Genomic DNA, 26802 nt, shown 5'->3' on the forward strand with positions numbered 1-26802 from the left:
CTCCTTTGTCTTCAAGCTTGAAAAATCTCCCATCCAGATGTTTTCTAAATGTTCAATATTTTATTCCACCTAATGATTTTTTATACACTAACCATTAAATTCATGTGGAATTTGATTGTGGTATGAAAAAATACATAATTTTTTTAAATTTTATTTATTTATTTATTTTTGGCTGTGTTGGGTCTTCGTTGCTGCATGCAGGCTTTCTCTAGTTGTGGCGAGTGGGAGCTACTCTTCGTTGCCATGCACAGGCTTCTCATTGCAGTGGCTTCTCTTGTTGCGGAGCATGGGCTCTAGGCATGCGGGCTTCAGTAGTTGTGGCACGTGGGCTCAGTAGTTGTGGCTCACGGAATCTAGAGCACAGGCTTGGTAGTTGTGGCGCATGGGCTTAGTTGCTCCAAGGCATGTGGGATCTTCCTGGACCAGGGCTTAAACCCGTGTCCCCTGCACTGGCAGGCGGATTCTCAACCACTGTGCCACCAGGCAAGTCCCTCTCAAGCATTTTTAAAACCCGTATTTCTTTTAACTAAACATAAAAATCTGACACCCTTAGTTTTCTATTATTTGACATTGGAAATAAAATGAATAAAAGAAAAATAGATATTTAAGTCTTTAATACTTACTGTTATTTGCATATTCATTTAGATCCCATTGCCCATAGAGCTGCTTTGTTGATGTTCACATAAAATCACACTTGATAGTAATGGTTACCAGATTTGGGGATATCACCCACCCGTAAAATTTTGAAAATAATTTTGGGACTCAGTCAAGGGTTGAACTAAATAATCAAGGGTTGAACTAAATTTTTGCTTTCCCAAGGAAGAACATTAAAAAAAAAAAAAAAAACCACACTCTATTACCGTCATTTCCAAAAAGAAAGGGAATTATAATACCAGTGAAGTAAGGAAGGACATAAATCACAGGTTTAAGGACAGATCTTAATAAGATCAAGGATATCTTTTAAAATTTTCAGATGTTGAAAACCGTAATTGTATTTTATCATGTTACATTTCTTTTGTCTTTTTCTGATACAGATTGTTCATCTGGGGATGAACTGTGCATCAGAAAGTGGAACTTGAGTGTTCAACCTGTTCCTGTACTTTGTTTTGTTCATGATCAATGGCCACAATCCACATAGAAATGTTCTCTTAAATGCAAGAGGCAACCATCCATAGTGCTATTTTTATTCAATATGGAATGTTCCAAAAAACTGAATAAAGCTGAATAATAAAAGCCACGCACGCCAAGCTACAAAGAAAGCTAATAGTGGGAGACAGCACAATGTTTGACTAACAAGGGACTTCTTTGTTCAGAAAACAGACTGCTGGGCCTTCTGGGCTCAACTCAATGAGCTCAGTCTAGGCAAATTCTCACCTGCCAAAGATTCACTTTGTAAATGCTTCCACCAGTATTGGGGCACAGATATTAACACTGTATTTAATCAACCTGTACTTTTAGGTCCATTTATTGAACTTGGAGGAAGGTATTTTTTAAATTATTACAGACCAGCGTTCAACATACTGCTTCTCAAATCTGTGATTTACTTGATGATGAGCTCTTAATCAGGAACACACCGTATAATTTTAATATTGTTTCCATGAGAAATTATTACCAATTATAACCACCTCCTGAAGGATATGATTTCCAGCAATATCTTGTAGTGATGAGCACAGATTGCTACTCTGTTGCACGGAGAAATGAACCTATGTAAAGAAAAGAATGGCCCAGGAGTTCTGGTTCAGTTCAGTGTATTTTGGAGGCAGGGTGTTAATCCTAGTTCTAGTAACATGGCCTTTGAGGCTTCTGCGACCTCAACTGATCCATCCAAGAAAGAATTCAATTAGATGACCTCTAATGTCCTTCCCAATTCTAAAGATCTATGACTCCAAGAGGTGAATGCATAGATGGCCACCATGCAGTATGAGATAGAGCAATGTGAGTGATTGCATACCCAGTGAACAAAGAAGTCATTGTCCTAGAATCTTAGTTCTCGAAGAAACCTGTTCAGGGGACTATTGCATCGTTCTGCTGAAGATTGAAGTGTATAATCAGAGTTCATACTTTGGAAGTCCACTGAGTCATAGAAAGCTAGTGTTGTCTTTTCACTCTCTATGAAGTAGAGAAGATAGAAATCAAGTGGGAGAGTATCACAGAGAATTTGGTGATGAAAGGAGAATATGTACATGTGAAATATTTCATCTATTTATAAAAAATGGAATAAAATACAGAAAGTTGATACAAAGATAAACTTTTAAAAGCTAAGGAAGTTCTGACTTATTTAAAGGAGGCAATTAAAATAATCAATAAAGAAAAATGTAACTAATAACTAATAGTCAAACAACAGGACTAAAAGAATATGCAGATAGAAAAAGAGACAAAATGGTTGCAAGTTTAGAATGAAAGTGGCAAATAAAATTGAAAAATTAAAGTCTTCAGCGTTCTTAAGGGCTCACTTGTCAAAAATTTTTATCACAATCCACAGTTCTTCATTTCTATGATCAGATATAGTAAGGAATAGATAATTCTCAATCTAGAAATAAAAGGAAACTACAAAGTAAGAAGCTGCTCTAACTAAAAATAGAGTGGCAAGTGAAGAGTTGAAAGGGGAAGAGGAGGGCAAGTGATTTAAAAGGAAAGTTTTCTCTAAGGCTGATCCCACTGGGCCTCTTTCCAACACTGACCCCAAAACTCAAAGGTTTAGCTTGGATACTGTGAAGAACTTATATTGTACAAGCATGAAATGGGCAGCATTACCTTCTTCTATTCAAAGAAGATGGGTAGGAGTGGGAGCGGATGAGTGGGAGATGACATTTTTAAATTCATAATTTTAAAAATATATGTAATTCTCAGACCTCTAGGGATTATCATAGCTGCTATAGAAGGTAGGTTACATGGCTTTCCCTGGAATTATGTTTTCCTTTTGTTTATCAAAGCATTATTAAACAAAATAACTGCTTGCTTTTTTCAGCTACGCAAGTATATTTCAAGACATAAAAGTGAAGAAATATAAGAAATTAGAGGACCTCAGAAGCCTCAAAGAATTCATATTAAGCCAAAAGAAAAGGAAAGTCTAAGGCAGGTCGTCCTGAGTTTTGCTGCTACTGTCGTGATAAGCCAGTATAATAAACAGTACAAAACAAAAAACTATAGCAAAATAATAAAAACAACCCTTATCTTTCTAGCTCTGTTCATTTAAGTTTAACATTGTGGGAATTCAGCAAGGTGTAGGGAAAGCATCCTGTGCTTCAGAAGACTCCACATCTGTAGCTGAAATCCTGAGCCACTGCTAGACCAGCTGCATGGCCCGGGAAGTTTCTTCACCTCTCTAAATGTGACTACACACTGGGGAAGCAGGGATAATAATTCCAATCTCACAAGGTTTTTGTGATTAAGAGATATTTTATACAAAACATTTGACACACAGATGTTAAAACAAAAAACCTAAAAATTAAGTTTCTGCTGTTGTTAGAAGTTATAAGCTGTTCAGAGCTCAACATTCAAAGCCCAAACCATACTCCTTGAATATAACTGTGAGTGTTTCTGACAACTCTTTCTGGCTTTGATTAATTTTTTTCTTTGGTAGTGAAACTGCAGCACTAAGGTGATAAAATCAGCAGCTGTAACTCGAAATAGACTTTTTTTTGTCTTAAGAAAACCCCAAAACTTTGACATCTGAGCATGATCAAAGAGTAGAAGTATCTAGAATGTTAACTCTCATATTGGTTGCTACACTAATTTTTTTCCCACATATCAATCAATGATTTCTTGAGTTTGACAAATAAATTTGAAAATGACAAATATGTCAATAGAAAAATGAACAAAGAAGATGAACAGAGAAAGAAAAGCTGTCAATAAACATGAAAAGCTTTAATCTCATTAATAATCAAAACAGGAAATTAATATAAAGACATAATTTTTATTTAAAGTTATTTTGTAAATTACAACAACCAGAAATGACAAGAGGGGATCAATTTACACACAGTTGATGGAGTATCATTTGGTACAAACTTTTGGGAGTACAATCTGACATATCTGTCTCAAGAGTCCTAAAAATGTTTATGATCTTTGCGGTTGTATTTCCACTTCCTTTATATGAAATAATCAAAAAAACAAAATTTTATTTAAAATTTCCATTGTGGAATTATTATTCACAAAAGTGAAAAATGGAAATAACCTAAATATCCCCAAATCAAAATGTTTAAATAAATTTTGATAATCCATATGACAGCATAATACTCTGTTTTTAATAATATTTAATTAGAGTAGCTCACTATAGATAGTAAATGAAAAGTAGAGTTATAAAACATCTAGGATATGATCTTAATTTACATAGAAATAAAGATTAGGAGGAAATAAAATAGTAATAGTGGTTATCTCTGAGGTATCAAACTAAAGATGATTTTTACATTTTTCAACACTTTTCCCTAATTTCCTATAATGAACGCATATTAATGCTATAATCAGAAACTAACAAAAAAGTTTTGTTAAAATCACTTTTTGCTCTGTTAAAATATTTAGTTCATAGGGAGTGCCTGAGGATATCATAGTGATATCTTCAGTCAGCTCTTCTGCCTATGCCTTTAAAATAACACTGATGGCAGAGTCTGGTATTCACCCACATGTGTGCTGCCATGTTACCCCATTGCTTACAGCAACTCTATTTTCAAGTCCAAAAATTGTAATTTGTGCTCTGAAAATAGGCTAGCATATTTGAAAGCAGGGCTATCCCTGAAAATTCAGATATATGAATATCACATAATGACTCCCACTCTACACTGGAATCTTACCTGATCTCGAAGACATAAACCAACAAACTAGCGTAGTCTGATGATCTTTCTATACCATTTCGTCTCATCTTTTAATTTGTCTTAGAAGAGGGTCAAAACCGGCATGGTGACTTTCTCTGACTGTGTAGAAGACAATCAAGAAAATGCTGACTGCCCACTATGTGCATGACACTGTATTAAACAAGGGGTACCTCTAACCTGACTCAGCAAAATAAGGTTTGTTAATGCATTAATGGGCCTGTGTATAGACTGCAGATGTAAGCAAAATTCTCCATAAGCAAGCTTAATGCTATAGTAAACCAACAAAAAGAGCCAAAGCAGCCCATAAGTGCTCTCTTGTAGGTGATAAATGACCTTTCAAGTTGAACCAAATGCTTTCACCTAAAAAAGCAGGTGAGCAATGCCACATTTACAAAAGGCTTTATCTGTGTATGGATAACAACCCTCAGTTGCAATTTCCTTTGCTAAGAGAAGAAATCACTACTCCCTGCTAATGAATGAAACACAGCCTTATGTACCCTAATTTGATTTCATTTACCTTATGCCATTTTACAGACTGAAGATGATACACACAAAAAACATTTTAATATGTCCAGACATCCCTTACTTACATGGAAGTTATATAACAAAAGTAAATCAATTACTTGTAATTTTTAATTTTTTGTTTGTTTAATCAATGTTATAAATGCACGATAAAAAAAAAGTAGTATAGGAAGAATTAAAATGAAAAGGATCTGTCCAGTCTCACTTCCCAGAGGCACCCATTTTTAACTATTTTTGTTCTTGTTTTTAGGATACTGTCTTAGGGCATTAACTCTAAAAATAGAGTGCTGTTCTTGATTAGCCAATTTGAACAACTATCTGCTGACTTCCTGATTTATATAAGACTTCCTAGTTCATACACATGCATTCCAATTTGGGAAGTAGGGTCCAGTTTATTGAGGTGTAATGTATATATGGTAACATTCATCCTTTTTAGTATACAGTTTTATGAGTTTTGACAACTGCAGTTCAAATTTCCCCCCAAATTTCCTATAAAGCTTGTTAGACAACTCCTCCTGCTACCCCAGCCCATAGCAAACAATGATGTTTTCTGTTATACATTTGCCTTCTCTAGAATGTCAAATGAATGTTGCCTTTTGATTCTGGCTTCTGCAATTTGCCTGAAGGCATTTGAGATTCATTCATGTTGTTGCATACAACAAAAGTTCATTGAATGAGGATGGAACTAGAGATTATCATACTAAGTGAAGTAAGTTAGAGAGAGAAAGATAAATATCATATGATATCACTTATATGCAGAATCAAAAAAATATGATACAAATGAACTTATTTACAAAACAGAAATTGAGTCACAGATGTAGAAAACAAACTTATGGTTACTGGGGGGAAAGAGGGTGGGAGGGATAAATTAGGAGATTGGGATTGACATATACACACTACTATATATAAAATAGATAACTAATAAGGACCTCTTATATAGCACAGGGAACACTACTCAGTACTCTATAATGACCTATGTGGGACAAGGATCTAAAACTGTATGTATAACTGATTCACTTTGCTGTACAGCAGAAACTAACACAACATTGTAAATCAACTATACTCCAATAAAAATTTAAAAAAAATTTTTAAAGTTCATTGAATGAATGCTCCAGAGTTTGTTGATCCATTCACTAGTTAAAGGACATACTTCCCAAGTTTCTGCTGATTAGGAACAAGTCTGTAATAAACATTAATATACAGATTTTTGTATGAAATGTTTCGTTTCTCTTCTCTAAATATGTAGGAGTGGGATTACTACATTTTACAGAAAGTGTATGTTTAACTTTATAGAAAGTTACCAGTGTTTTTCAAAGTGGTTGTACCATTTATATTCCCACCAGTAATGTTCTAGAGTATTCTAGGTATTTAGCCTTCCTGACAGCACTTGGTATTTTCATCTTGTTTTTTGTTTGTTGTTTTGTTTTATTTTGGTTTTTTCACCACTGGAACAGGTGTGCGGTGGCATATCGTGGTTTTAATAAGTGTTTCCTCATTTTTTGGTGTGCTTATTTCCATTCAGATATCTTCCTTATACCTGTTCAGGTCTTTTGCCCACTTCTTATTGGGTTCTTTGTTTCCTTGTTATTGAGTCCTGAGAATTCTTCATATATTCTGATTCAAGTGCTTTATCAAATATGTGTCTTGCAAATATTATCTCCCGGCTTTCAGCTTGTCTTTTCATTCTCTTAGCAGCACCTTTCAAGGAATAAAAGTTTTAAATTTTGATAAAGTCCAATTTATCAATATTTTCTTTTATGGACCATGTTTTTGGTGGTCTCATCTAAAAAATGTTGCCTAACCCAAGGTCACAAGATTTTCTTCTATGTTTTCTATTAGAAGTTTTTATAGTTTTAGATGTTATTTTTACATTTATTACCCATTCTGACTTAACAATTATAACCATGTCGGTCATGTTTTGAGGTTCTTTTTTCTCTTTTTCTGCCTATTTTTCCAGCATTATTTGTTGAAAAGATTGTCCTTTCTCTATTGAATTGCCTTTATACTTTTGTAAAAAATCAATTGATCATGTGTGGATCTATTTCTCATTTCTTTATTCTATTCCATTAATCAATATTCCTCTTTCCTTTTGCCAGTAATGTACTGTCTTAATTATTGTAGATTTATAAGCCTTGAATCAGGCATTGTGAGATTCCAACTTTGTTCTTCTCTTTCAAAACTGATTGGTTCTTTTAGCTCATTTGCCTTTCCATATATAGTAATTTCTTTTTTAAAGTTTCGTGGATTCTGCAAAAATCCCTGCTGGAATTTTGATTGGGATGTTGACTGTGATTACACTGAATCTATAGACTTATTTGTAGATAGCTGACTTACTAACAACATTGAGCCTTCAATTCTGTGAATATAGTATATCATTCCATTTATTTAGGTCTTTGAATCTTTCAACTATGTTTTACAGTTTCCAAAATACAGATTTTCCACATATTTTGTTAGACTGATATCTAAATATTACATGGATTTTTAGATGCTACTGTAAATGGTTCCTTTTTTCCAATTTCTAGTTTTTTGTTGTTACTATATAAAAAGACAATTGATTTTTTATACTAACTGTGTATCATGCAACCTTGAACTTGAACAAGAACTTATTGGTCTTAATAATTTTTTGGAGATTCTTTGGTATTTTCTACATATAAAATCAAATCATCTGTGAATAAAGAAATTTTTGTTTATTCCTGTCTAATCCATATGACTTTTATACAGTTTTCTTATCTTAATGCATTGGCTAGGACTTTACATTTGGTATTTATTAGAAGTAGTAAGAACAGACATCCTTGCCTTGTTCCCACACTTAGTGAGACGCATCCAGTCTTTCACAGATAAGTACAATGTTAGCTGTAAGTTTTCTGAAAAAGCTCTTTCTCATGTTAAGGAAGTTCACTTTCTATTCTTAGTTTGGTGAGAGTTTTTATTATAGACGTGAGTGTTGTCATCTGGGTTTTGTGCATCTATTGATATTGTCATATTTTTTTTTCTTTGGGCTACTGTTTTGTAATATCAGATTTCTGAATGTTGAAAGCCTTGTATACCCAGGTAAAACCCCACCTGATCATGATGTATTACCCTGTTATTATATTGTTGGATTCAATTTCATATTTTGTTTAAGTTTTTGCATCTCTATGAGAGATACTGGTCTGTAGGTTTTTTTCATTGAGATGTCTTTACCTAGTTTTGGTCTCAGTGTAATACTGGTCTTATAAAATGAGCTGAAAAGTGTTCACTCTACTTCCATATTCTGAAAGAATTTGTGGAAATAGACATTATTCTTCTTAAAATGTTTTATAGAATTCACCAGTTAAGCCATCTGGGACTGGATACTTCTTTGATAGAAGTTTTCAAGCTTTGAGCTATGAAATAAATCCCTCTGACTATTCAGTTACTTCTTGAGTAACCTTGGTAGTTTGTACTTTTTAAGAAATTGTTCATAACCCTCCTACACTGTCGGTGGGAATGCAAGTTGGTACAGCCAGTGTGGAGAACAGTATGGAGATTCCTTAAAAACACTATCGATAAAAATAGAGATATTATCATATGATCCAGCTGGATCCATATGATCCAGAAATCTCACTCCTGGGCATATAACCAGAGAAAACCATAATTCAAAGGGATATGTGCACCCCAGTGTTCATTGCAGCACTATTTACAATAGCCAGGACATGGAAGCAACCTAAATGTCCATTGATGGAGGAATGGATAAAGAAGATGTGGTATATATATATACAATGGAATATTACTCAGCCATAAAAAAGAATGAAATAATGCCATTCATAGTGAGGTGGATGGGCCTAGAGTCTGTCATACTGAGTGAAGTCAGTCAGACAGAGAAAGACAAATATCATATGATATCACTTATATGTGGAATCAAAAAATGGTACAAATGAACCTATTTCCAAAGCAGAAATTGAGTCATGGATGTAGAAAACAAACTTATGGTTACCAAGGGGGAAAAGGGGGAAGGGATAAATTGGGAGATTGGAATTGGAATATACAGACTAGTACATATAAAATAGATAACTAATAAAAACCTAGTATACAGCACAGGGAGCTCTACTCAATACTCTGTAATGACCTATATGGGAAAAGAATCTAAAAAAGAATGGATATATACATATGTATAACTAATTAACACAACATTATAAATCAACTATACTCCAATAAAAAAATTAATTAAAAAAAAGAAATGTGTTCATTTATCTAAATATCCTAATTGTGGGCATAAAAATGTTTAAAATATCCCCTTATTTTTATGTATGTAGGGTCTATAGTGATGTCGTCTTTCACTTCTGACATTGGTAATTTGTGTATTGCCCTTTTCCTTGGTAAATCTAGACAGAGGTAAACCAATTTTATTGATCTTTTTTTTTTTTTTTTTTTGCGGTACGCGGGCCTCTCACTGTTGTGGCCTCTTCCGTTGCGGAGCACAGGCTCCGGACGCGCAGTCTCAGCGGCCATGGCTCATGGGCCCAGCCGCTCCGCGGCATGTGGGATCTTCCCGGACCGGGGTACGAACCCGTGTCCCCTGCATCGGCAGGCGGACTCCCAACCACTGCGCCACCAGGGAAGCTCCAATTTTATTGATCTTTAAAAACAAAAAAAGTTTTTGGTTTCCTTGATTTTCTTTAATGTTTTTTCTATTTTCAACTTCCTTGGCTTCTCTTCTTACCTTTATTTCCTTCCTTCTGTTTGCTTTATTTGCTGTTCTTATAAATTTCACTCTAATCACTGCTTTGGGTATAGCCCCCAGTTTTTGATATGTGTGTTTTCATTTCCTTCCATTTAAAATATTATCTAATTTTTCTTTTGACTTCTACTTTGATCCATGAGTATTCAGGAGTTTATTGCTTAATTTCCAAATATTTGGGGATTTTCCAGATAGGCTCCTGTTGTTGATTTCTAGTTTACTCCCATTATGTTCAAAGAAAATACCCTGTATATTTTAAGTTCTTTTAAATTTATTAGGTTTGTTCTATGACCCACAATAAGATCTATGTGTATTAACATTCTATGTGCACTTTAAAATGATGTATATTCTGTTGTTGATAGGAATGTTACACAAATGTCAATTAAGTCAAGTTGGTTAAAAGTATTTTTCAGATCTTATATATTCTTACTAATTTTTGGTCTGCTTATTTTATCAATTATGAGAGGGGAGCATTGAAGACTCAAATTTTAATTACGGATTTGTCTTTTCTCCTTTCAGTTCTATCAATTGTTGTTACATGAATTTTGAAGCTCTGTATTTAGGTGCATGCGCATTTAAGATTATCATATCTTCTTGGTTAGTTATCTCCTTTATCATTATGGAACATCCCTTTCAACATTCCATTTTCTGAAGTCAATTTTGTTATTAAGATAGTCACTCCAGTTTTCTTATGATTATTGTTTGCATGGTACTTTTCTCATTCTTTTACATTTAACCTATTTGTGTCTTTATAGTTAAAGTGCATTTCTCATATTGAAAGTGAGTTTTTTAGAGCCAGCATATAGTTAGTTCTTGTTTGTTTTTTCAATTTGATAGTCTCATCTTTTTAATTACTGTATTTAAACCACTTACATTTAATGTAATTAAATAATTATTGATATGGTTGAATTAAAATCTACCATCTTGCTAGTTTCTTTCTATTTGTTCCATCTGTGTTTGGTGCCTTTGCCATTTTGTCATCATGTTTTGGGATTTTAAATTTTTTATTTTATTTTATGTACATTATTGGTTTCTTATTTATACCTTAATATTTTAATTTACACTTTACTATTTTAGGCATTGCCCTTGATTGTAAAATATACATCTCTAATTAATTATAGTATAACTTCAAATAATACTATATAACCCTTCACATATAAGAAACTTAACAATTGTATATTCCCATTTCCTCCTTCCCATCCTTTGTGCTGAAGCTGTCATACATTTTATCCATACATATGCTATAAACTCACAGAGAATTGCTACTATTTTTGTTTCAGAGAGTCAATCATCTTTTAGAGTGATTAAAGTTAAGGAAAATTTTATTTTATATTTATCTTCATTTTAGCCATTTCTAGAGATCTTTACTTCTCTCTGTGGATACAATTCTCTGATGTTGTATTCATTCTGTCTGAAAAAGTTGCTTTAACATTTCTTGTAGTGCAGGTCTTGTGGTAATAAATTCTCAGTTTTTATTTGTCTGAAAATGTCTGTTTCTCCTTCATTTAAAAGGATAACTTTATGTGGTATGGAATACTGAGTTGACAGTTTTATACTGTACTTTAAAGTTGTCACTTTATTGTTTTCTGATTTGCATAGCTTCTGATGAGATGTCTGCTTTAATTCTTAACTTTGTTCCTTTGTATGTTATAGGTCTATTTTATTTGGGCTTCCTTCAAGATTTACTCTCTATCTTTGAATCTGATCAATTTGTATATGATATGTCTAATAGTGTGGGGTTTGGAAGGAGAGATATTTATCCTGCTTGGGCTTCTTTGAGTCTCTGTGATTGATGATTTGATATCTTTCATTATATTTGGAAAATTATTCATCAATCTCTTCAAATATTTCTTCTATCCCATTCTCTTTTCCACCTGATTCCATTTACACATATGTTATGCCACTTGATATTGTATTACACCTCTTGGATGCCCTGTTTTTGTTCTTTTCATTCTTCTCTCTTTACCTCCTGACACCTTCCACTTTTGTGTAATGACTTTATAATAGTAAAATTACATAATTATAAGGTAATTTCTATTGTTCCATCTTCAAGTTCATGATTCTTTCTTTGGCTGTGTTAAGTCTACTGATAAGCATATCAAGAACATTCTTCCTCTCATGTTCCATATCTAGCATTTCCATTTGACATTTTCTTACACTCTATCTTTCTACTAAAATGCCACGTCTGTTCATGCATATTTTTTTTCTCATCAGGCATACCCTAACATGGTGCTTTATTTCTACTAAACATAAAATCAGGAAACAGAAGCAAACAAAAGAAATAAACCACCTAATCAGTTTTAAAACATAAAAATGGGCTCCAGGGTAGAGTAGAATCTAGAACAGTATTTTAGAAAATAAAATTGAAAAAAATAAATAATGCCAAAAGCACACAGTAAATGAAGCCTGTTTCAAAGCAAAAAGACTAAATTAAAAATAAAAACTTTCAGGCACTTCAGGGAGCACAAGAAGCACTATTAAGCTGAGCAAGTTGTGAATAGGGAGGAATTCAACACCTGTTTGGGAAGCCTTTTCCATTTAGGACTCATAAACCAAGCTCTGTCATTTAAGCTTTAATCCTTTGAAAAAACAAGCCTTTATCAATAAAGGTGCCTCACTCTGCCAATTTTCTTTTACTTGGGATGGCACTCAGAGTGCAAATGATGTTCATGCATATTTTTCACCTTTTCCACACAGCTTTTAATCACAGTTATTTTTAATTCCCTGTATGATATTTCCAATATCTGCATCATATCTAAACCAGGTTCTATTGAGTGCCCTGTCTCTGGACAGTAAGGTTTTTTCCTTGATTATTTGTGTTTCTAATAATTTTTGGTTGATGTCAAATATAATCATACTATTGGTAAATGTAATCATATTATTATATGGTCTTTACATTAAAGTAGGAGATGTCATGGGATAAAGAGGGGAGTAAAGTAGGAAGAATGAAGTGTCAGGTATAAAGAGTGAAGTATGAAATAGTACAGTATTGACTCAAAATAAACATTAAGAAAGAATACAGTTAGGTCTAGAGTAACCTAATTTATTATTATTAATTTTAGGTTACTCTAGATACAGTAAAAATAACAATAATTAAAACAGAGTGTAACTAAATCCATAAAGGAAATAAATGGAATATGCCCCAAAAATGATCAAACAAAAAGAAGGCAAAATAGAAGAAACAGAGGAACAATAGAGAGACAAATAGCAAGATGGTAGGCTTAAATCCATATCAATAATTACACTAAATGTTAATGGGCTAGCCATTTAATTTGATGCAATATCTGCATCAAATTAAATGTAAATATTGTCATATTGTTAAAGGATAAAAATCAAGAACCAACTGAACATTATATACAAAGGGTGTGCTTCAAATATAAAGATACAGATGGGTTGTAAGTAAAAGGATGGGGAAAATGTACATGCAAATATGAAGCATGGTTATAATAATATCAGAGAGAATAGACTCAAGACAAGGAGTATTACTGAGATGAAGAGAGAGATTTTATAATAATTAAATAGTCATTGCATCAGGTAGACAGACAACTCTAAATGTGTATGTGTCTAATAAGAGTTTCAAAACACATGAAATAAAAACCGAAAGAACTAAAGGGAGAGAGAGACAAATCCACAAGTACAGCAGGAGATTTTTAACACTCCCCTCTCAGTAAAAATGTGATGATGTGAACAACACTATCAACAAACTTTACCTAATTGGCATTTACAAAGCAACACACTCAGCAGCCAAAACTAATCTACGGTGAAAAAAATAAGAACAGCAGATGCCTTTGGGAGTATGGCATTGAGAAATGACTGGGTAAGGACGTGAGTAAACTCGTTGTGGTGATGTTTAACATTAACATCTTGAAGATTAAGTGACTGCATTTCTCAACACCAAGAATGCACACATAAGACTTGTGAATGTCATTATATGTAAATGTTTCATCAAAAGAGAATAGTGTTGTGTTTGCAAGTGTTTGCAAATATTGAATTTGTGTAATAACATGCATGCTGAAGTACTTAGAGAATAGTGTACTGCTATTTGTAATTTATTTAAAAATGCATCAAAAATAAAATGTATTAATGAATAAAGAGATAAATGGATGTATATGGACAAAGCAAGTATAATCTAGTTGGTGAATGTATCAGTAGTAACTATAAAATTCTTTCAATTCCGGTGTATGAAAAGCTTAATAATAAAATTTTGAGAAAAATGAAAATAAAAGCTTTTCCAGAAAACCAAAGTAGATTAGAAATGGATAAATAAGATGTGGTACACATATACAATGGAATATTACTCAGTCATAAAAAGGAACAAAATAATTTTGCAGCAACATGGATGGATCTAGAGATTGCCACACTAAGTGAAGTAAGTCAGACAGAGAAAGACAAATATCATATGATATCACTTATATGTGTATTCTAAAAAAAATGGTACAAATGAACTTATCTACAAAACAGAAGTTGAGTCACAGACGTAGAAAACAAACTTATAGCTACCAGAGGGGAAAGGGGAGGGAGGGACAAACTGAGAGATTGGGATTGACATATACACACTACTATATATAAAATAGATAACTAATAAGGACCTACTGTATAGCACAGGGAACTCTACTCAATACTCTGTCATGACCTATATGGGAAAAGAATCTAAAAAGAGTGGATATATACATATGTATAACTGATTCACTTTGCTGTAGAGCAGAAACTAACACATTATTATCTACTCCAATAAAATAAAAAAAAAAATAATGTATTGTCATCAGAACTGAGCTACAAGAAATGTTAAAAGAAGTTCTTCAGGCTGAAAGAAAGTGACACCAGTTGTAAATTCAGATCCACACAAAATAATGAAGAGCAATAAATGGAAATGATAAATAGGTGGGTAAATGCAAAATACCACGTTCATTTTTTTCTTCTATTTTTTGGGGCTGCATTGGGTCTTTGTTGCTGCGTGTGTTGCTGCGTTTCTCTAGTTGTGGCAAGCAGGGGTTACTCTCCATTGTGGTGTGCAGGCTTCTCATTGCTTCTCTTGTTGCGGAGCACAGGCTCTAGGTGCACGGGCTTCAGTAGTTGTGGCGTGAGGGCTCAGTAGTTTTGGCTCACAGGCTCTAGAGCTCAGGCTCAGTAGTTTTGATGCACGGGCTTAGTTGCCCCGTGGCATGTGGGGTCTTCCTGGACCAGGGATCAAACCTGAGTCCCCTGCATTGGCAAGCAGATTCTTAACCACTGCACCATGAGGGAAGTCCCCACATTCATTTTTTAATTCACTTAAAGGTAATTACATCAACTATACTTCAATGGAAAAGTTAATAAAACTAAAAATAAATAAATAAATAAATAAATATAATTAAATATTTAAAGCCAAAATAATAACTTGTCCCAAGGTTTATAAAATATTTAGAAGTAAAATATATGAGATTAATAGCACAAAGGACAAGAAGACATAAATGGAAGAATATGATAATAATGTTCTTAGATTAAACTATGATAATTTAAAGATGGATGTTATAAATCTTGCAGTAATCACTAAAAACAAAGAGATGTAGCTTATAAACTAGTATTAGAAATAATATAGAGGCTTCCCTGGTGGCGCAGTGGTTGAGAGTCTGCCTGCCAATGCAGGGGACGTGGGTTCGAGCCCTGGTCTGGGAAGATCTCACATGCCGCAGAGCAACTGGGCCTGTGAATCACAATTACTGTGCCTGCGCGTCTGGAGCCTGTGCTCCGCAACAAGAGAGGCCGCGATAGTGAGAGGCTCATGCACCGCGATGAAGAGTGGCCCCCGCTTGCAACAACTAGAGAAAGCCCTCACACAGAAACGAAGACCCAACACAGCCATAAATAAATAAATTAATTAATTTTTAAAAAAAGAAATAATATAGAATACTAATATTTAGTCAATTAAATGAAGGCAAAAAAAGGAAGAAAGAGAAGGAGAGATATAAACATAATAAGATGACAGATTTAAACATAACCACATTGATAAATGCATTAAATGTATATGGTCTAAACACTACATTTAAAAGACAAGTATGGAAGACTGGATGAAAAACAATACCTAACCATTTTCTCTCTTCAAGTAACCATCTATACACATACACAAACACACACATACATATATACATATGTATATATATGTATATGTACATATATACGTATGCATGTATACATATGTACACATAAAGTTAAGAATATGAGGATGGGAAATTTATAACATGCAGACATTCAGCACAAGATAGCTGGAATAGCTATAGTAATAGTAAAAAAAGGATAGATATACAAATATTAAGCATAGCTGGGATGTCTATATTAATTTTGACAGAGTAGACTTTAAAGCAAAGAATGTTGCCAGTGATAAAGAAAGAAATGTCATAATAATAAATATTACCAGGGATAAAGCAAGTGGTTTCCTAATGCTGAATATACATCAAGAGGACATAATAATCTTAATGGGTATGTACCCATTAACAAACTTTTCAAATACATGAAGCAAAAATTGGAAAAACTAAAATGAAGAATAGGGGGCTTCCCTGGTGGCGCAGTGGTTGAGAGTCTGCCTGCTGATGCAGGGGACACGGGTTCGTGCCCCGGTCCGGGAAGATCCCACATGCCGCGGAGTGGCTAGGCCCGTAAGCCATGGCCGCTGAGCCTGCGCATCCGGACCCTGTGCTCCACAACAACAGAGGCTGTGATAGTGAGAGGCCTGCGCACTGCGATGAAGAGTGGCCCCCGCTTGCCACAACTAGAGAAAACCCTCGCACAGAAATGAAGATCCAACACAGCCATAAATAAATAAATAAATAAATAAATAAATAAATTTAAAAAAAAAAGAATAGCTGAATTCAAATATAAGTTGAAGATGTCAACAATCCTCTCTCAGTGACTGATAAAATAAGAAGACAGAAAATCAGTAAAGATATAGATGACTTGAATAACATGTTAAGCAACTTGACCTGAATAACATTTATAGAACACTCCACCCTACAACAACAGAATGCATATTATTTTCAAGTGCACGTGGTACATTCACCAGGTCAGACACATGCTAGGTTCTGAAACAAAATAAAAATGAAATTTAGGGCTTCCCTGGCGGCGCAGTGGTTGAGAGTCCACCTGCCGATGCAGGGGGCACTGGTTCGTGCCTCGGTCCGGGAAGATCCCACATGCCGCGGAGCGGCTAGGCCCGTGAGCCATGGCCGCTGAGCTTGCACGTCCAGAGCCTGTGCTCCGCAACGGGAGAGGCCACAACAGTGAGAGACCCGCGTACAGCAAAAAAAAAAAAAAAAAAAAAAAAAAAAGAAATTAAAAAAACTGAAATTATACAGCTGATGTATTTTCATCTCCAGTGGATTTAAATTAGAAGTCAATAACAAAATGATCTGGAAGTTCCCAAAATATTTGGAAATTAACCAACAGATATCTAAATAACCCACAGGTCCCAGAAAAAGCACAAAAACTAGAAAATATTTTGAACTCAATGAAAACAAAAACACAGTACAGCACAATTTATGGATGAGCTGAAGTAGTTGCTGAGAAGGAAATTTAGAGCTTTAAATGCTTATAGCAGAAAAGAAGGAAGGTCTTAAGTGAATGACTTCAGAAAGAGTCAGCAAACTATGGCCCACTGGCTGTCCCACTTGTAAGTAAAATTTTATTGAAACACAGCAACACCTATTTATGTATTGTCTATGCCTGCTTTTATACTACAATGGCAGAATTAAGTAGCTGCAGCAGAGACTGTAGGGTCCATAAGACTAAAATATGTACTATCTGACCCTTTAAGAAAAAGTTTGTCAACTCTTGATCTAAGGTACCAACTTAAGAAGGTAGAATAAAAAAGAATAAATTAAATTCAAAGTAATAATAGAAAAGAAATAGTGATGATAAGAGCAGAAAACAATTGAAGGAAAAAACAACAAAGAAAATCAATAAAACCAAAAGTTTTTTATTTGAAAGAAATCAATAAAATCGATAAACCTCCAGTTAGACTGATCAAGGGAAAGAAAGAATATTCAAATTCTCAATGTCAAGAATATAAGAAGGGACAGCATTACAAATACTATAGGTATTAAAAAGGTAATAAGGAAATACTATGAAAAACTATGATAAAGACAATATCCAAAGGAGAGTTCAGGAAAACTAATTCTAAAGGAGCATCTCATCTTGATTTGTCACAGTAACTCTCAATCCTTTTAAAGAGGTCCAGCTGTTTTAACAAAGTCAACTTTCTTCTATGTGCAAGAAAGCAATGCCTTTTAATATAATAGAGCTAATATAATATATCTAGAGAACAGCTGTATCTAGAGAACAGCTATAAAAGGGAGAGAGGTTCATTCAATTATGCATTTATTATTCTGTAAGGAATCTTCTGCTAATCATATAATTATTCTTTTTTCAGTGTTTCAAATTTAGAGTGTATTGTCTGTTTCCTGGAAATACACACGCTTGATTCCAAGTGGAATTTGAGTGAGAATCCAGTCTCACTATGATTTTAGAGAGGCAAACGTTCACAGTGTAGATCTTTACTCTTGAAGAGAAATAATGGGAATGGAAAGAAGGAAAAAACACATTTCTAGGGGATCAGGCCAGGAAAATGTCATCAGATAAAGTTATGAGATGTGATGAGTTAATATTCTTTAATATATTTTGGCTCTTTTTGAAAACAATCTGGCTCCTGAAAGCTGTGTTAATCAGGATTACCAGCTTCTGAGTTAACATCTCTAAGATAAGCATGCATTTATGAAACTAAACATTTTGCATTAAAATGATGATTGTCCAGATCCTGATGGATTAGATTTTTTTCTAATCTGGTTTTTGACCAAAGTATTAATTCAATCATGGCATTGAATGAAAAATTTGTAAGGAACTTAATCAGCATACAGAGATGTAGCATCTATCTCTGTCATTTTACCTTAGCATGAGACAAGAATGATAAAACAGATTAGAAGAAAATATAAGTGTTTCACTTTCAAAATTAGAGAACCTAATCATTTTCTTGATGTGAAAAGTTTAATGAAAAAGTAGACTGATCTAATTTGGGATGCTTAAGTCACTGGCTAATTTAAATTGTTTTAAAAAAACTAATAAGCCAGGCTCTTGAGTCATAAGGAATGATTCACCCATGAATTCTTGAGGGGATTAATTTAAAACAGTTCCGAAGAAACAGCATCTTCACATACCTACTCTAAAAAAACAGAAGAGAACAACAGAAAAGGGAAATTATTCTAGAGGAGAAAAAGGGAAGCATCAGGACAGAATAGAACCTTGTTAGCCTGGTTGGCCAATCAGAGCAGATGAATTCAAGAGCACATGATAAGGCAAAAGAGTGAAAAATAATGGAGTATTGGCTTCTATGAAGATAAAGTCTTCCTTGTCTCTTTCACACTCCTACTCACCTCCTCCCTCTCTTTTACTTTTTGCTGGATCCCTAAGTGAGAGGAGTAGTGATCTGTATTGTTCAGGTTCCAGGGAACCGAGAGACCCACGCGCTTCAGGGATCCAGCTTTCAAAGAACATGAAAGGCACAGGGCTCATGGTCATGACTCTGTCTCCTACTTCTTTTCATAGCAAGCGTGGGAAGGGCAGGACCTGCTTCCTCATAGAAGAGAACCAGCCACCTATCTCCACAGACTCTCCACCTTTCCCCACTTAGCAGTCACCCCTGAGATTATGGCCTGGAACTCCTGTCAGAGCTGCCATGAAGGTTGAACTACCATGAGCTACTGGAGATAGAGGTCCCCTGCTTTGTCACTCTGGCTTCATCCATGCATTGCAAGACCTTTTGTTGGTAGCGTAGTGTCAGGATCCAGGATTCTGACTTATCACAAACCCCCTTCCTTTATCCTAGGCTATTTAGTTGTTCAAAGTTTAGAAAAAGGGAGAATATTAGAGTTCTGCCATGCAATTTGCGGCCAAAGTACCAGGCAACAACAAAAAAAAATTACTTTGCCTTATTTTCCCTCCCTTTTCTAGATGCCCCCCTTAGTAAGCCATCTTAGACTGGAGGAGAGGCACAGCTGAACCAAGACAGTATTTAGGTATTCCTAGGTCCCTTAACAAAAGAGTAATTTCTTTTTTTTATTATTACATTTACTTTTGAACAGCTTTATTGAGATAATATACCATACAATTTGTCAAAGTATGTAATTTGATGGCTTTAGTACATTCATATAGTTGTGCATCTATCTGGAATTTCTATATCATTTATGAACATATCCCAATATTATCCCAATTTTTTAATATAAATTTATTTATTTATTTTTGGCTGCGTTGGGTCTTTGTTGCTGCACGCGGGCTTTCTCTAGTTACAGCGAGCGGGGGCTACTTTTCGTTGTGGTATGTGGGCTTCTCATTGCGGTGGCTTCTCTTGTTGCAGAGCACGGGCTCTAGGCGCTCAGGCTTCAGTAGTTGTGGCACGTGGGCTCAGTAGTTGTGGCTCACGGGCTCTAGAGCACAGGTTCAGTAGTTGTGGCGCCCGGGCTTAGTTGCTCCGTGGCATGTGGGATCTTCCCAGACCAGGGCTCGAATCCGTGATCCTTGTATTGGCAGGCAGATTCTTAACCACTGTGCCACCAGGGAAGTCCTATCCCAATTTCTTAAACAATGTAAAGATAAACCTTGAGATTTTTACTATTTGCTGTGAAAATTTTTAAACATGAAATCCCAATCAATAAAAAATCCAGAAAAAGATATAAAAGATAAGGAATGATAAATACACACTCTGTGCTTAGAACTTTTCCTTTTTTTCCTATTTAGTTCTATTTTCCATTTATATTTGAAAATTAATCCTATTGTTTACTTATTAAAAACAAACTCTTTATATTCATGTGAACATATCTGTTTGAGTTTTTAATGATCCATGCCTACAGTTCACTTATAGGACACTTTTCCCCTGCAAACCTCAAAATGAAGCCAATGCTAATTATCTGGTAGCAGGTCAAGACTTAGCTAGAACAGGAACTAAACATCCTCTGGCTGATATTTATGTATCCCTGTCCCTCTCCTGAAGGACTCAAGATCATTCTTTTAGGAAGATGCTCTGGAACCATAAACTGTCAGATTATCAGGTCCTGTGTGACTCTAGTTGTTCTCCTCTCTTCTAACCTTTCCCTATTTACAATAAGAGATGCAAGTTCTGCCAAGAAAAATACAACAAACTGGATCTCAGCTGCTGCCTAGAAGTTTTTTAAAGAGAAACACATGAATGTTTATTCAAAAGGAAAACACAGTTGGCCCTCTGTAGCCACAGGTTCCACATCTGCAGATATAACCAACCAACTCCAGAGAGTTCCAAAAAAGCAAAAGTTGAATTTGCTATGCACTGGTAACTCTTTACATAGGTTTTACGCTATATTTACAACTATTTACATAGTGTTTACACTGTATTAAGTATTATAAGTAATCTAGATGATTTAAAGTACAATACATGGGAGGATGTATGTAGATTATATGTAAATACCACACCATTTTACATAAGGGACTTGAGCATCCTCAAGTTTCAAATTTCAGTATCCCCGGGGTCCTGGAACCAGTCCCCCTGTACTCTAAAAATGCATTTGAAAGCAGCAATCGCATTCAAAAGACCATAACTTTGGGCAAAACCAACTGCTTTCACGTAACAATAAATCATTTGCAGAGAGTCTAGAGAGTATTGTTTCTTTTTCACACATCCTTTTATGTTAAGGTACTCATGTAACATTAGGAAAGGCTGGGTATCCCCCTCTGTTGACTCAGAAGGACATTCAGTGCCAAGACTTGGAAGTGATCTATTCAGAGATACACATGGGGATGGCAGCAAAGCTAGAATAGAAGTTTTAAGAGATGAGGACTAGAAAATAAGTGTATTTTCTAATGCAAGAGCTGGGAATGCATATATATCTGAAGGAGTTCATCTCACCACAATATTTATTTAATGTCGGGTTGCCAGAAAAAAGTACAGAATACCCAGTTAAACTAGAATTAAACAGCAATTAATTTTTAATATATGTATGCCCCATGTCATATTTGTAACATACTTATACTAAAAAATTAATTGTTGTTTATCTGAAATTCAGTTTAACTGGGCATGCTGTGATTCACTAAATCTGTGACTCTATTTAATGTGTCTTTTAAAATTATCTAAAGGGACTTCCCCGGTGGTGCAGTGGTTAAGCATCCGCCTGCCAATGCAGGGGACACGGGTTTGATCCCTGGTCCAAGAAGATCCCACATGCCGCAGAGCAACTAAGCCTGTGTACCACAACTACTGAGCCTGTGCTCTAGAGCCCGTGAGCTACAACTACTGAGCCTGTGAGCCACAACTACTGAAGCCCACACGCCCAGAGCCCGTGTCTGCAACAAGAGAAGCCACCACAATGAGAAGCCCGTGCACCACAACAAAGAGCAGCCCCTGCTCACTGCAACTAGAGAAAGCCCACGCCCAGCAATGAAGACCCAATGCAGTCAAATAAATACATTCTATTAAAAAATAAATAAATAAATAAAATTATCTGTAAATGCCCTTGGCTTTAGATTTTTTAATCTTCAGGTCAGACTTATCCCCTGAACTCCAGACTCATAAAACCAATTGCTCACATGACATCTCCACCCCAGTACCTACAAGACATTTAACACTCAACATACCCAAAACTGAGCTCCAGCTCTCCCCCACCATGCCCCACCTCTCACCAGGCCTGCTCCGCCTGCAGTCAGCCTCACCTTACTTAATGGTCTATTCTTCTATTGCTTGGGTCAAAATTTGACGCCATCCTTTGCTCCTCTCTTACTCTCACACCTTGAATCCTGTATTTTTGCATCATTGTAGAAAATCGGAGGAACTCTCTATTTTATACTTCTGTAAGTTTGAGGCTAGAAAACAGGTTCAGGCAGTACAATCAATGAAGAAATATGCTCCCAAGGACTTCTGCACAGAGTTTCTCCTAGTCCAAAGAAGTCTCTTTTTTGGAACCAGGGAGCCTCTTGCTACACTTGTGTTAATCAACCAATAAACGACCATGCTTAAAGAAGGGAAAAGGTCAGGCCTCCCTGGTGGCACAGTGGTTGGGAGTCTGCCTGCCAATGCAGGGGACACGGGTTCGAGCCCTGGTCTGGGAGGATCCCACATGCCACGGAGCAACTGGGCCTGTGAGCCACAACTACTGAGCCTGCGCGTCTGGAGCTTGTGCTCCGCAACAAGAGAGGCCGCGACAGTGAGAGGCCCGCGCACTGCGATGAAGAGTGACACCCGCTCGCCGCAACTAGAGAAAGCCCACGCACAGAGACAAAGATCCAACACAGCCAAAAAGAACAAAAAAAAAACAAAAACAACAAAAAAATAGAAGGGCAAAGGTGCCATCTTTTGCATTATAAACTCAGTCCAAGGCTTTCACTTTTACTTCCAGCACAGTTTAAATGTATAGTAGGAACTGCTAACTGCTGTTAAGTGGGGGGAAAAAAAACAACTCACTACCTGAAACCCCTACCCCACTCTGGTTATTAAATGAAACAGTTATCTTTTCACCTTTACAGTAACAGCATCTAGCTTTCTGGACTCTTAATAATCCTTTCCATCCAGAAGACAAAGGAGTTTCATGAAATTAGTAGAAAATATACAGTGTGTAAATCTGTATAATGTCCAAGTCCAGTTTCAAATTTGAGAACTCCATGGCATTTTCTGGCAATTCTTTGTTTAATATACATGATAAATGTGAGGTCATGTCGGGTCTTTCTTATCAACATCAAGGAACCCAGAAACTAGATAATTAGAGCAACACAGAGCAGCCTAATTTTTTTAGCCAGTCCAGACCAATAAATAGTTTCTCTAAGTTTCCACCAGACCAGTGGTTACCCTCTGAGATTCCCACCAAGGAGCAATGATTTCTACTCTGCTGTCAAGGCTTGACATGCTTAAGGTGCTAGAGATGCTGGGGAAGAACAGCCAAAGCAAAAAGGGTTTATTGGTTCATCAGTATCTTCAGATATTTAAGGTCCTAGGCTTGGTGCTCAACAGAGCCAAATTGGAAAGTAGTGTTTTCTGTCATGTGGTTTTGCTATGTCACTGTCGATAGCAACTTCTCATATAACATGTCAACAATGGCATGTACATCTCCAAAACATGGTAAATATGATTAACAATGCAATTTGTAAAAGTGACCAGGTCAAGGGCTTCCCTGGTGGCGCAGTGGTTGAGAGTCCGCCTGCCGATGCAGGGGACACGGGTTCGTGCCCTGGTCCGGGAAGATCCCACATGCCACGGAGCGGCTGGGCCCGTGAGCCATGGCCGCTGAGCCTGCATGTCCGGAGCCTGTGCTCCACAACGGGAGAGGCCACAACAGTGAGAGGCCCGCGTGCCACAAAAAAAAAAAAAAAAAGTGACCAGGTCAAAAATAATGAAGGTAGCCACATGAGAAAAACAACTTAAAAGACTAAATAAATAACCTTGAATCCCTCTATCAAATAATCAGATTTGTATAAAAAAATAAGAATCAAAAATGTAGATTGCAATATACTTTTTTTTTCCTGTGGGACACAAAGAGGAGTAAAATTTCTTAAACAGGCTTCAGAATGATTGCATTCTACATAGAAAAGTTCATTGTTAAAGTTCAATTTTGATAAGTACTTCTCTACTGTATTGCCACATTATCTCCATATCAGGCATTTTTATTAGCCTTCAATTTTTAAGGAAACAATCAAATTTGAATGGATGATCTATTTTTTTTCTTTTTTGCACATTTCAATGTCAAAAGTTTCCATGCCTTTTTAAGAACATAGCAGGCAGGGCATGTGTTTCCTTTGTTGCTGTGCCCAGGGTCTCTGAAATCTTCTAAAGATTCTGTCATATAACAAAATATACCTTTCAAGCTAGATAAAAAATAATTGAGTCTATTTTTTTAAATGTCTGCAACAAAGCTATTAGCTCCCTGAAATAAAAATGGTTTGTACAGATAGCCTTCAGAGGCAACTTCACAGGTGTCCAGTTAAAACTGTGATCTCCAGAAGACTTTGTGTGTGTAAATTCTATTAAGTCATCAAGAGCACTTTGAGTATTCCAACTTAGTGGAGTTTCTGCCCTTTCTCATAAAGACCTTCCCATAGTCATTTTTCTTCCCAGTGATGAATTTACTAACTCTGAATGCAAATACTTCCCTTTATCCCATCATCTTCCTGACAAGTCTCTGGGTAACTGCTTCCTAAAAGGCTGTGCCTTTTCAAAGATAACTGAAATGTTTTCATCCTAATATTGTATCAACTGATCACTTCCAACAATCAAAATTTCATTTGAATATTGTATTTGGTGAGTCTCTCAGACCATCTGAAATACTGAATCTGCACGTGAGAGCAATCATACTATTCAAAACATTCTCCTGCACATGTCACTAAGAGGAAAACTACCTACCCTGGAGTATAGCTATTAATGTCAAACAGACTGTCATCGGAGAAAACAAAAATGCATCAAAATCAGCTTCAGACAAAGTACAGCCCTACGGAAAAACACCAGGTTTTTTATGTGCAAATGTCTTAAATGTCTGATTGACATGTTTAAAGAATGAGTTAGCAAGGAATCTGCTCCTGGTCTCTCTCCATAACCCAGAATAATGTGATAATGAAAAGAATTTTAGAGTTAAAGGGTTTTTCATCATAGCACACTATACGCATTTGCCCCAGTTTCTAGTAAACATTATGAAGAAATGTTTAATTTCTAGCTTGGGCCGAGGGCTCTATTTAGCCTATCAAAGTACAGACCTGTCATAAACGCTGGGACTCTTGCCAGAAAATTTTTTTCCTGCAGCTCTTAGTAAAGATCATACCTCGAAAGCATTGTGCCTTGCAAACCACGCAGATTTAAGCTCCCACTCCCGCCTACAGAGCTTGGCACCAGCGGCTTTTGAGGTATCCCTCATCTCCTAAAACTCAAGACTGAATCGCCACCACCACTCCCCACTCTCCCACCACCACCGCGTCGTCATCCTTGCTCAGCTCTCCGGAGCTCAGCACGGAGCGTCCCCCAAGCCCCTGAAGAGTGAACTCACGGTGCCACCCAACTCCCAGCCCTGCACACACCCACAAACACTCTCCTACTTCCTCCGCTACAATCTGCCCCCAAATGTGTCACCCACCTCACCCCTAATCCCATACCCCAACGTCCCTGGAGCTCTTGCCCCCTCCTGGTGGCTTCATCCCCAAGACACCTGTCTACCCCGCTGGCCGACTTCAGGTGCCCACGCTGCGCCCTATCCCGCGCCCCCTCAATCTAACTGGCGCTTCGCACTCCGCCCCGAGGAAGGTCAGTTCGTTCGAAGCACCTTCTTTCCCCACCCCTTGCCCACCCGCAGACCGCCCCCGACGCCCACCCTCGCGGGCGCGTAGAAAGGGGTGCCTGTAGTACCTGCCGAGAGCGCGGCGGCCGCGACGAGCAGCAGGAGAGCCTGGCGAAGCGCGGCGCCGAACGCTCGGGTCATGGCCACCAGGCGCCGCGCCCGGGCTGCGAGGCCCCGGAGCCGAGCGCGACGGCCGGGGCAGCGCGGGCCGCTTTGAAGTTCCCGGGGCGCAGGAGGGAAGCACTGCCCGACACCCTTTTGAAGTGTGCGGTTGGCTCTAATCAGCGCGGGCGCCCCCCTCCCCTGCCTCCCCCATCCCCCGCCCCCGCGGCTGGCGGTGCGCGGCGCTCCAGCCACTGGCCCCGGCAGCCCGGCTGGCGGGGGGCGGGGGGGCGACAGAGCCCGCCCCTGCCGCGCCTCCGCCCCCTGGGCCCTCCGGCAGCCGCACGGGGCCTGCAGCTGTCCGGCTGGCGGG

The 26802-nt window shown here is 36.8% G+C and overlaps 1 protein-coding gene across 3 annotated transcripts in view; it reads right to left on the minus strand.

Annotated features, from left to right (window-relative positions):
* Positions 1 to 26468, minus strand: part of ACVR1C (activin A receptor type 1C) — a gene marked incomplete at both ends in the record, with an annotated part of 83530 nt that extends 57062 nt beyond the window's left edge. For all 3 annotated transcript variants that reach the window (XM_082630317.1, XM_082630316.1, XM_082630315.1), the window contains one exon: positions 26396 to 26468. In XM_082630317.1, coding sequence (XP_082486443.1) covers positions 26396 to 26468 — 73 coding nt within the window. The remainder of the gene's footprint in view (positions 1 to 26395) is intronic.
* Between the last annotated feature and the right edge of the window lie 334 nt (positions 26469 to 26802).

Source organism: Mesoplodon mirus (genome assembly GCF_964341445.2).
Source record: "Mesoplodon mirus genome assembly, chromosome: 8".
Classification (NCBI taxonomy): Eukaryota; Metazoa; Chordata; class Mammalia; order Artiodactyla; family Ziphiidae; genus Mesoplodon; species Mesoplodon mirus.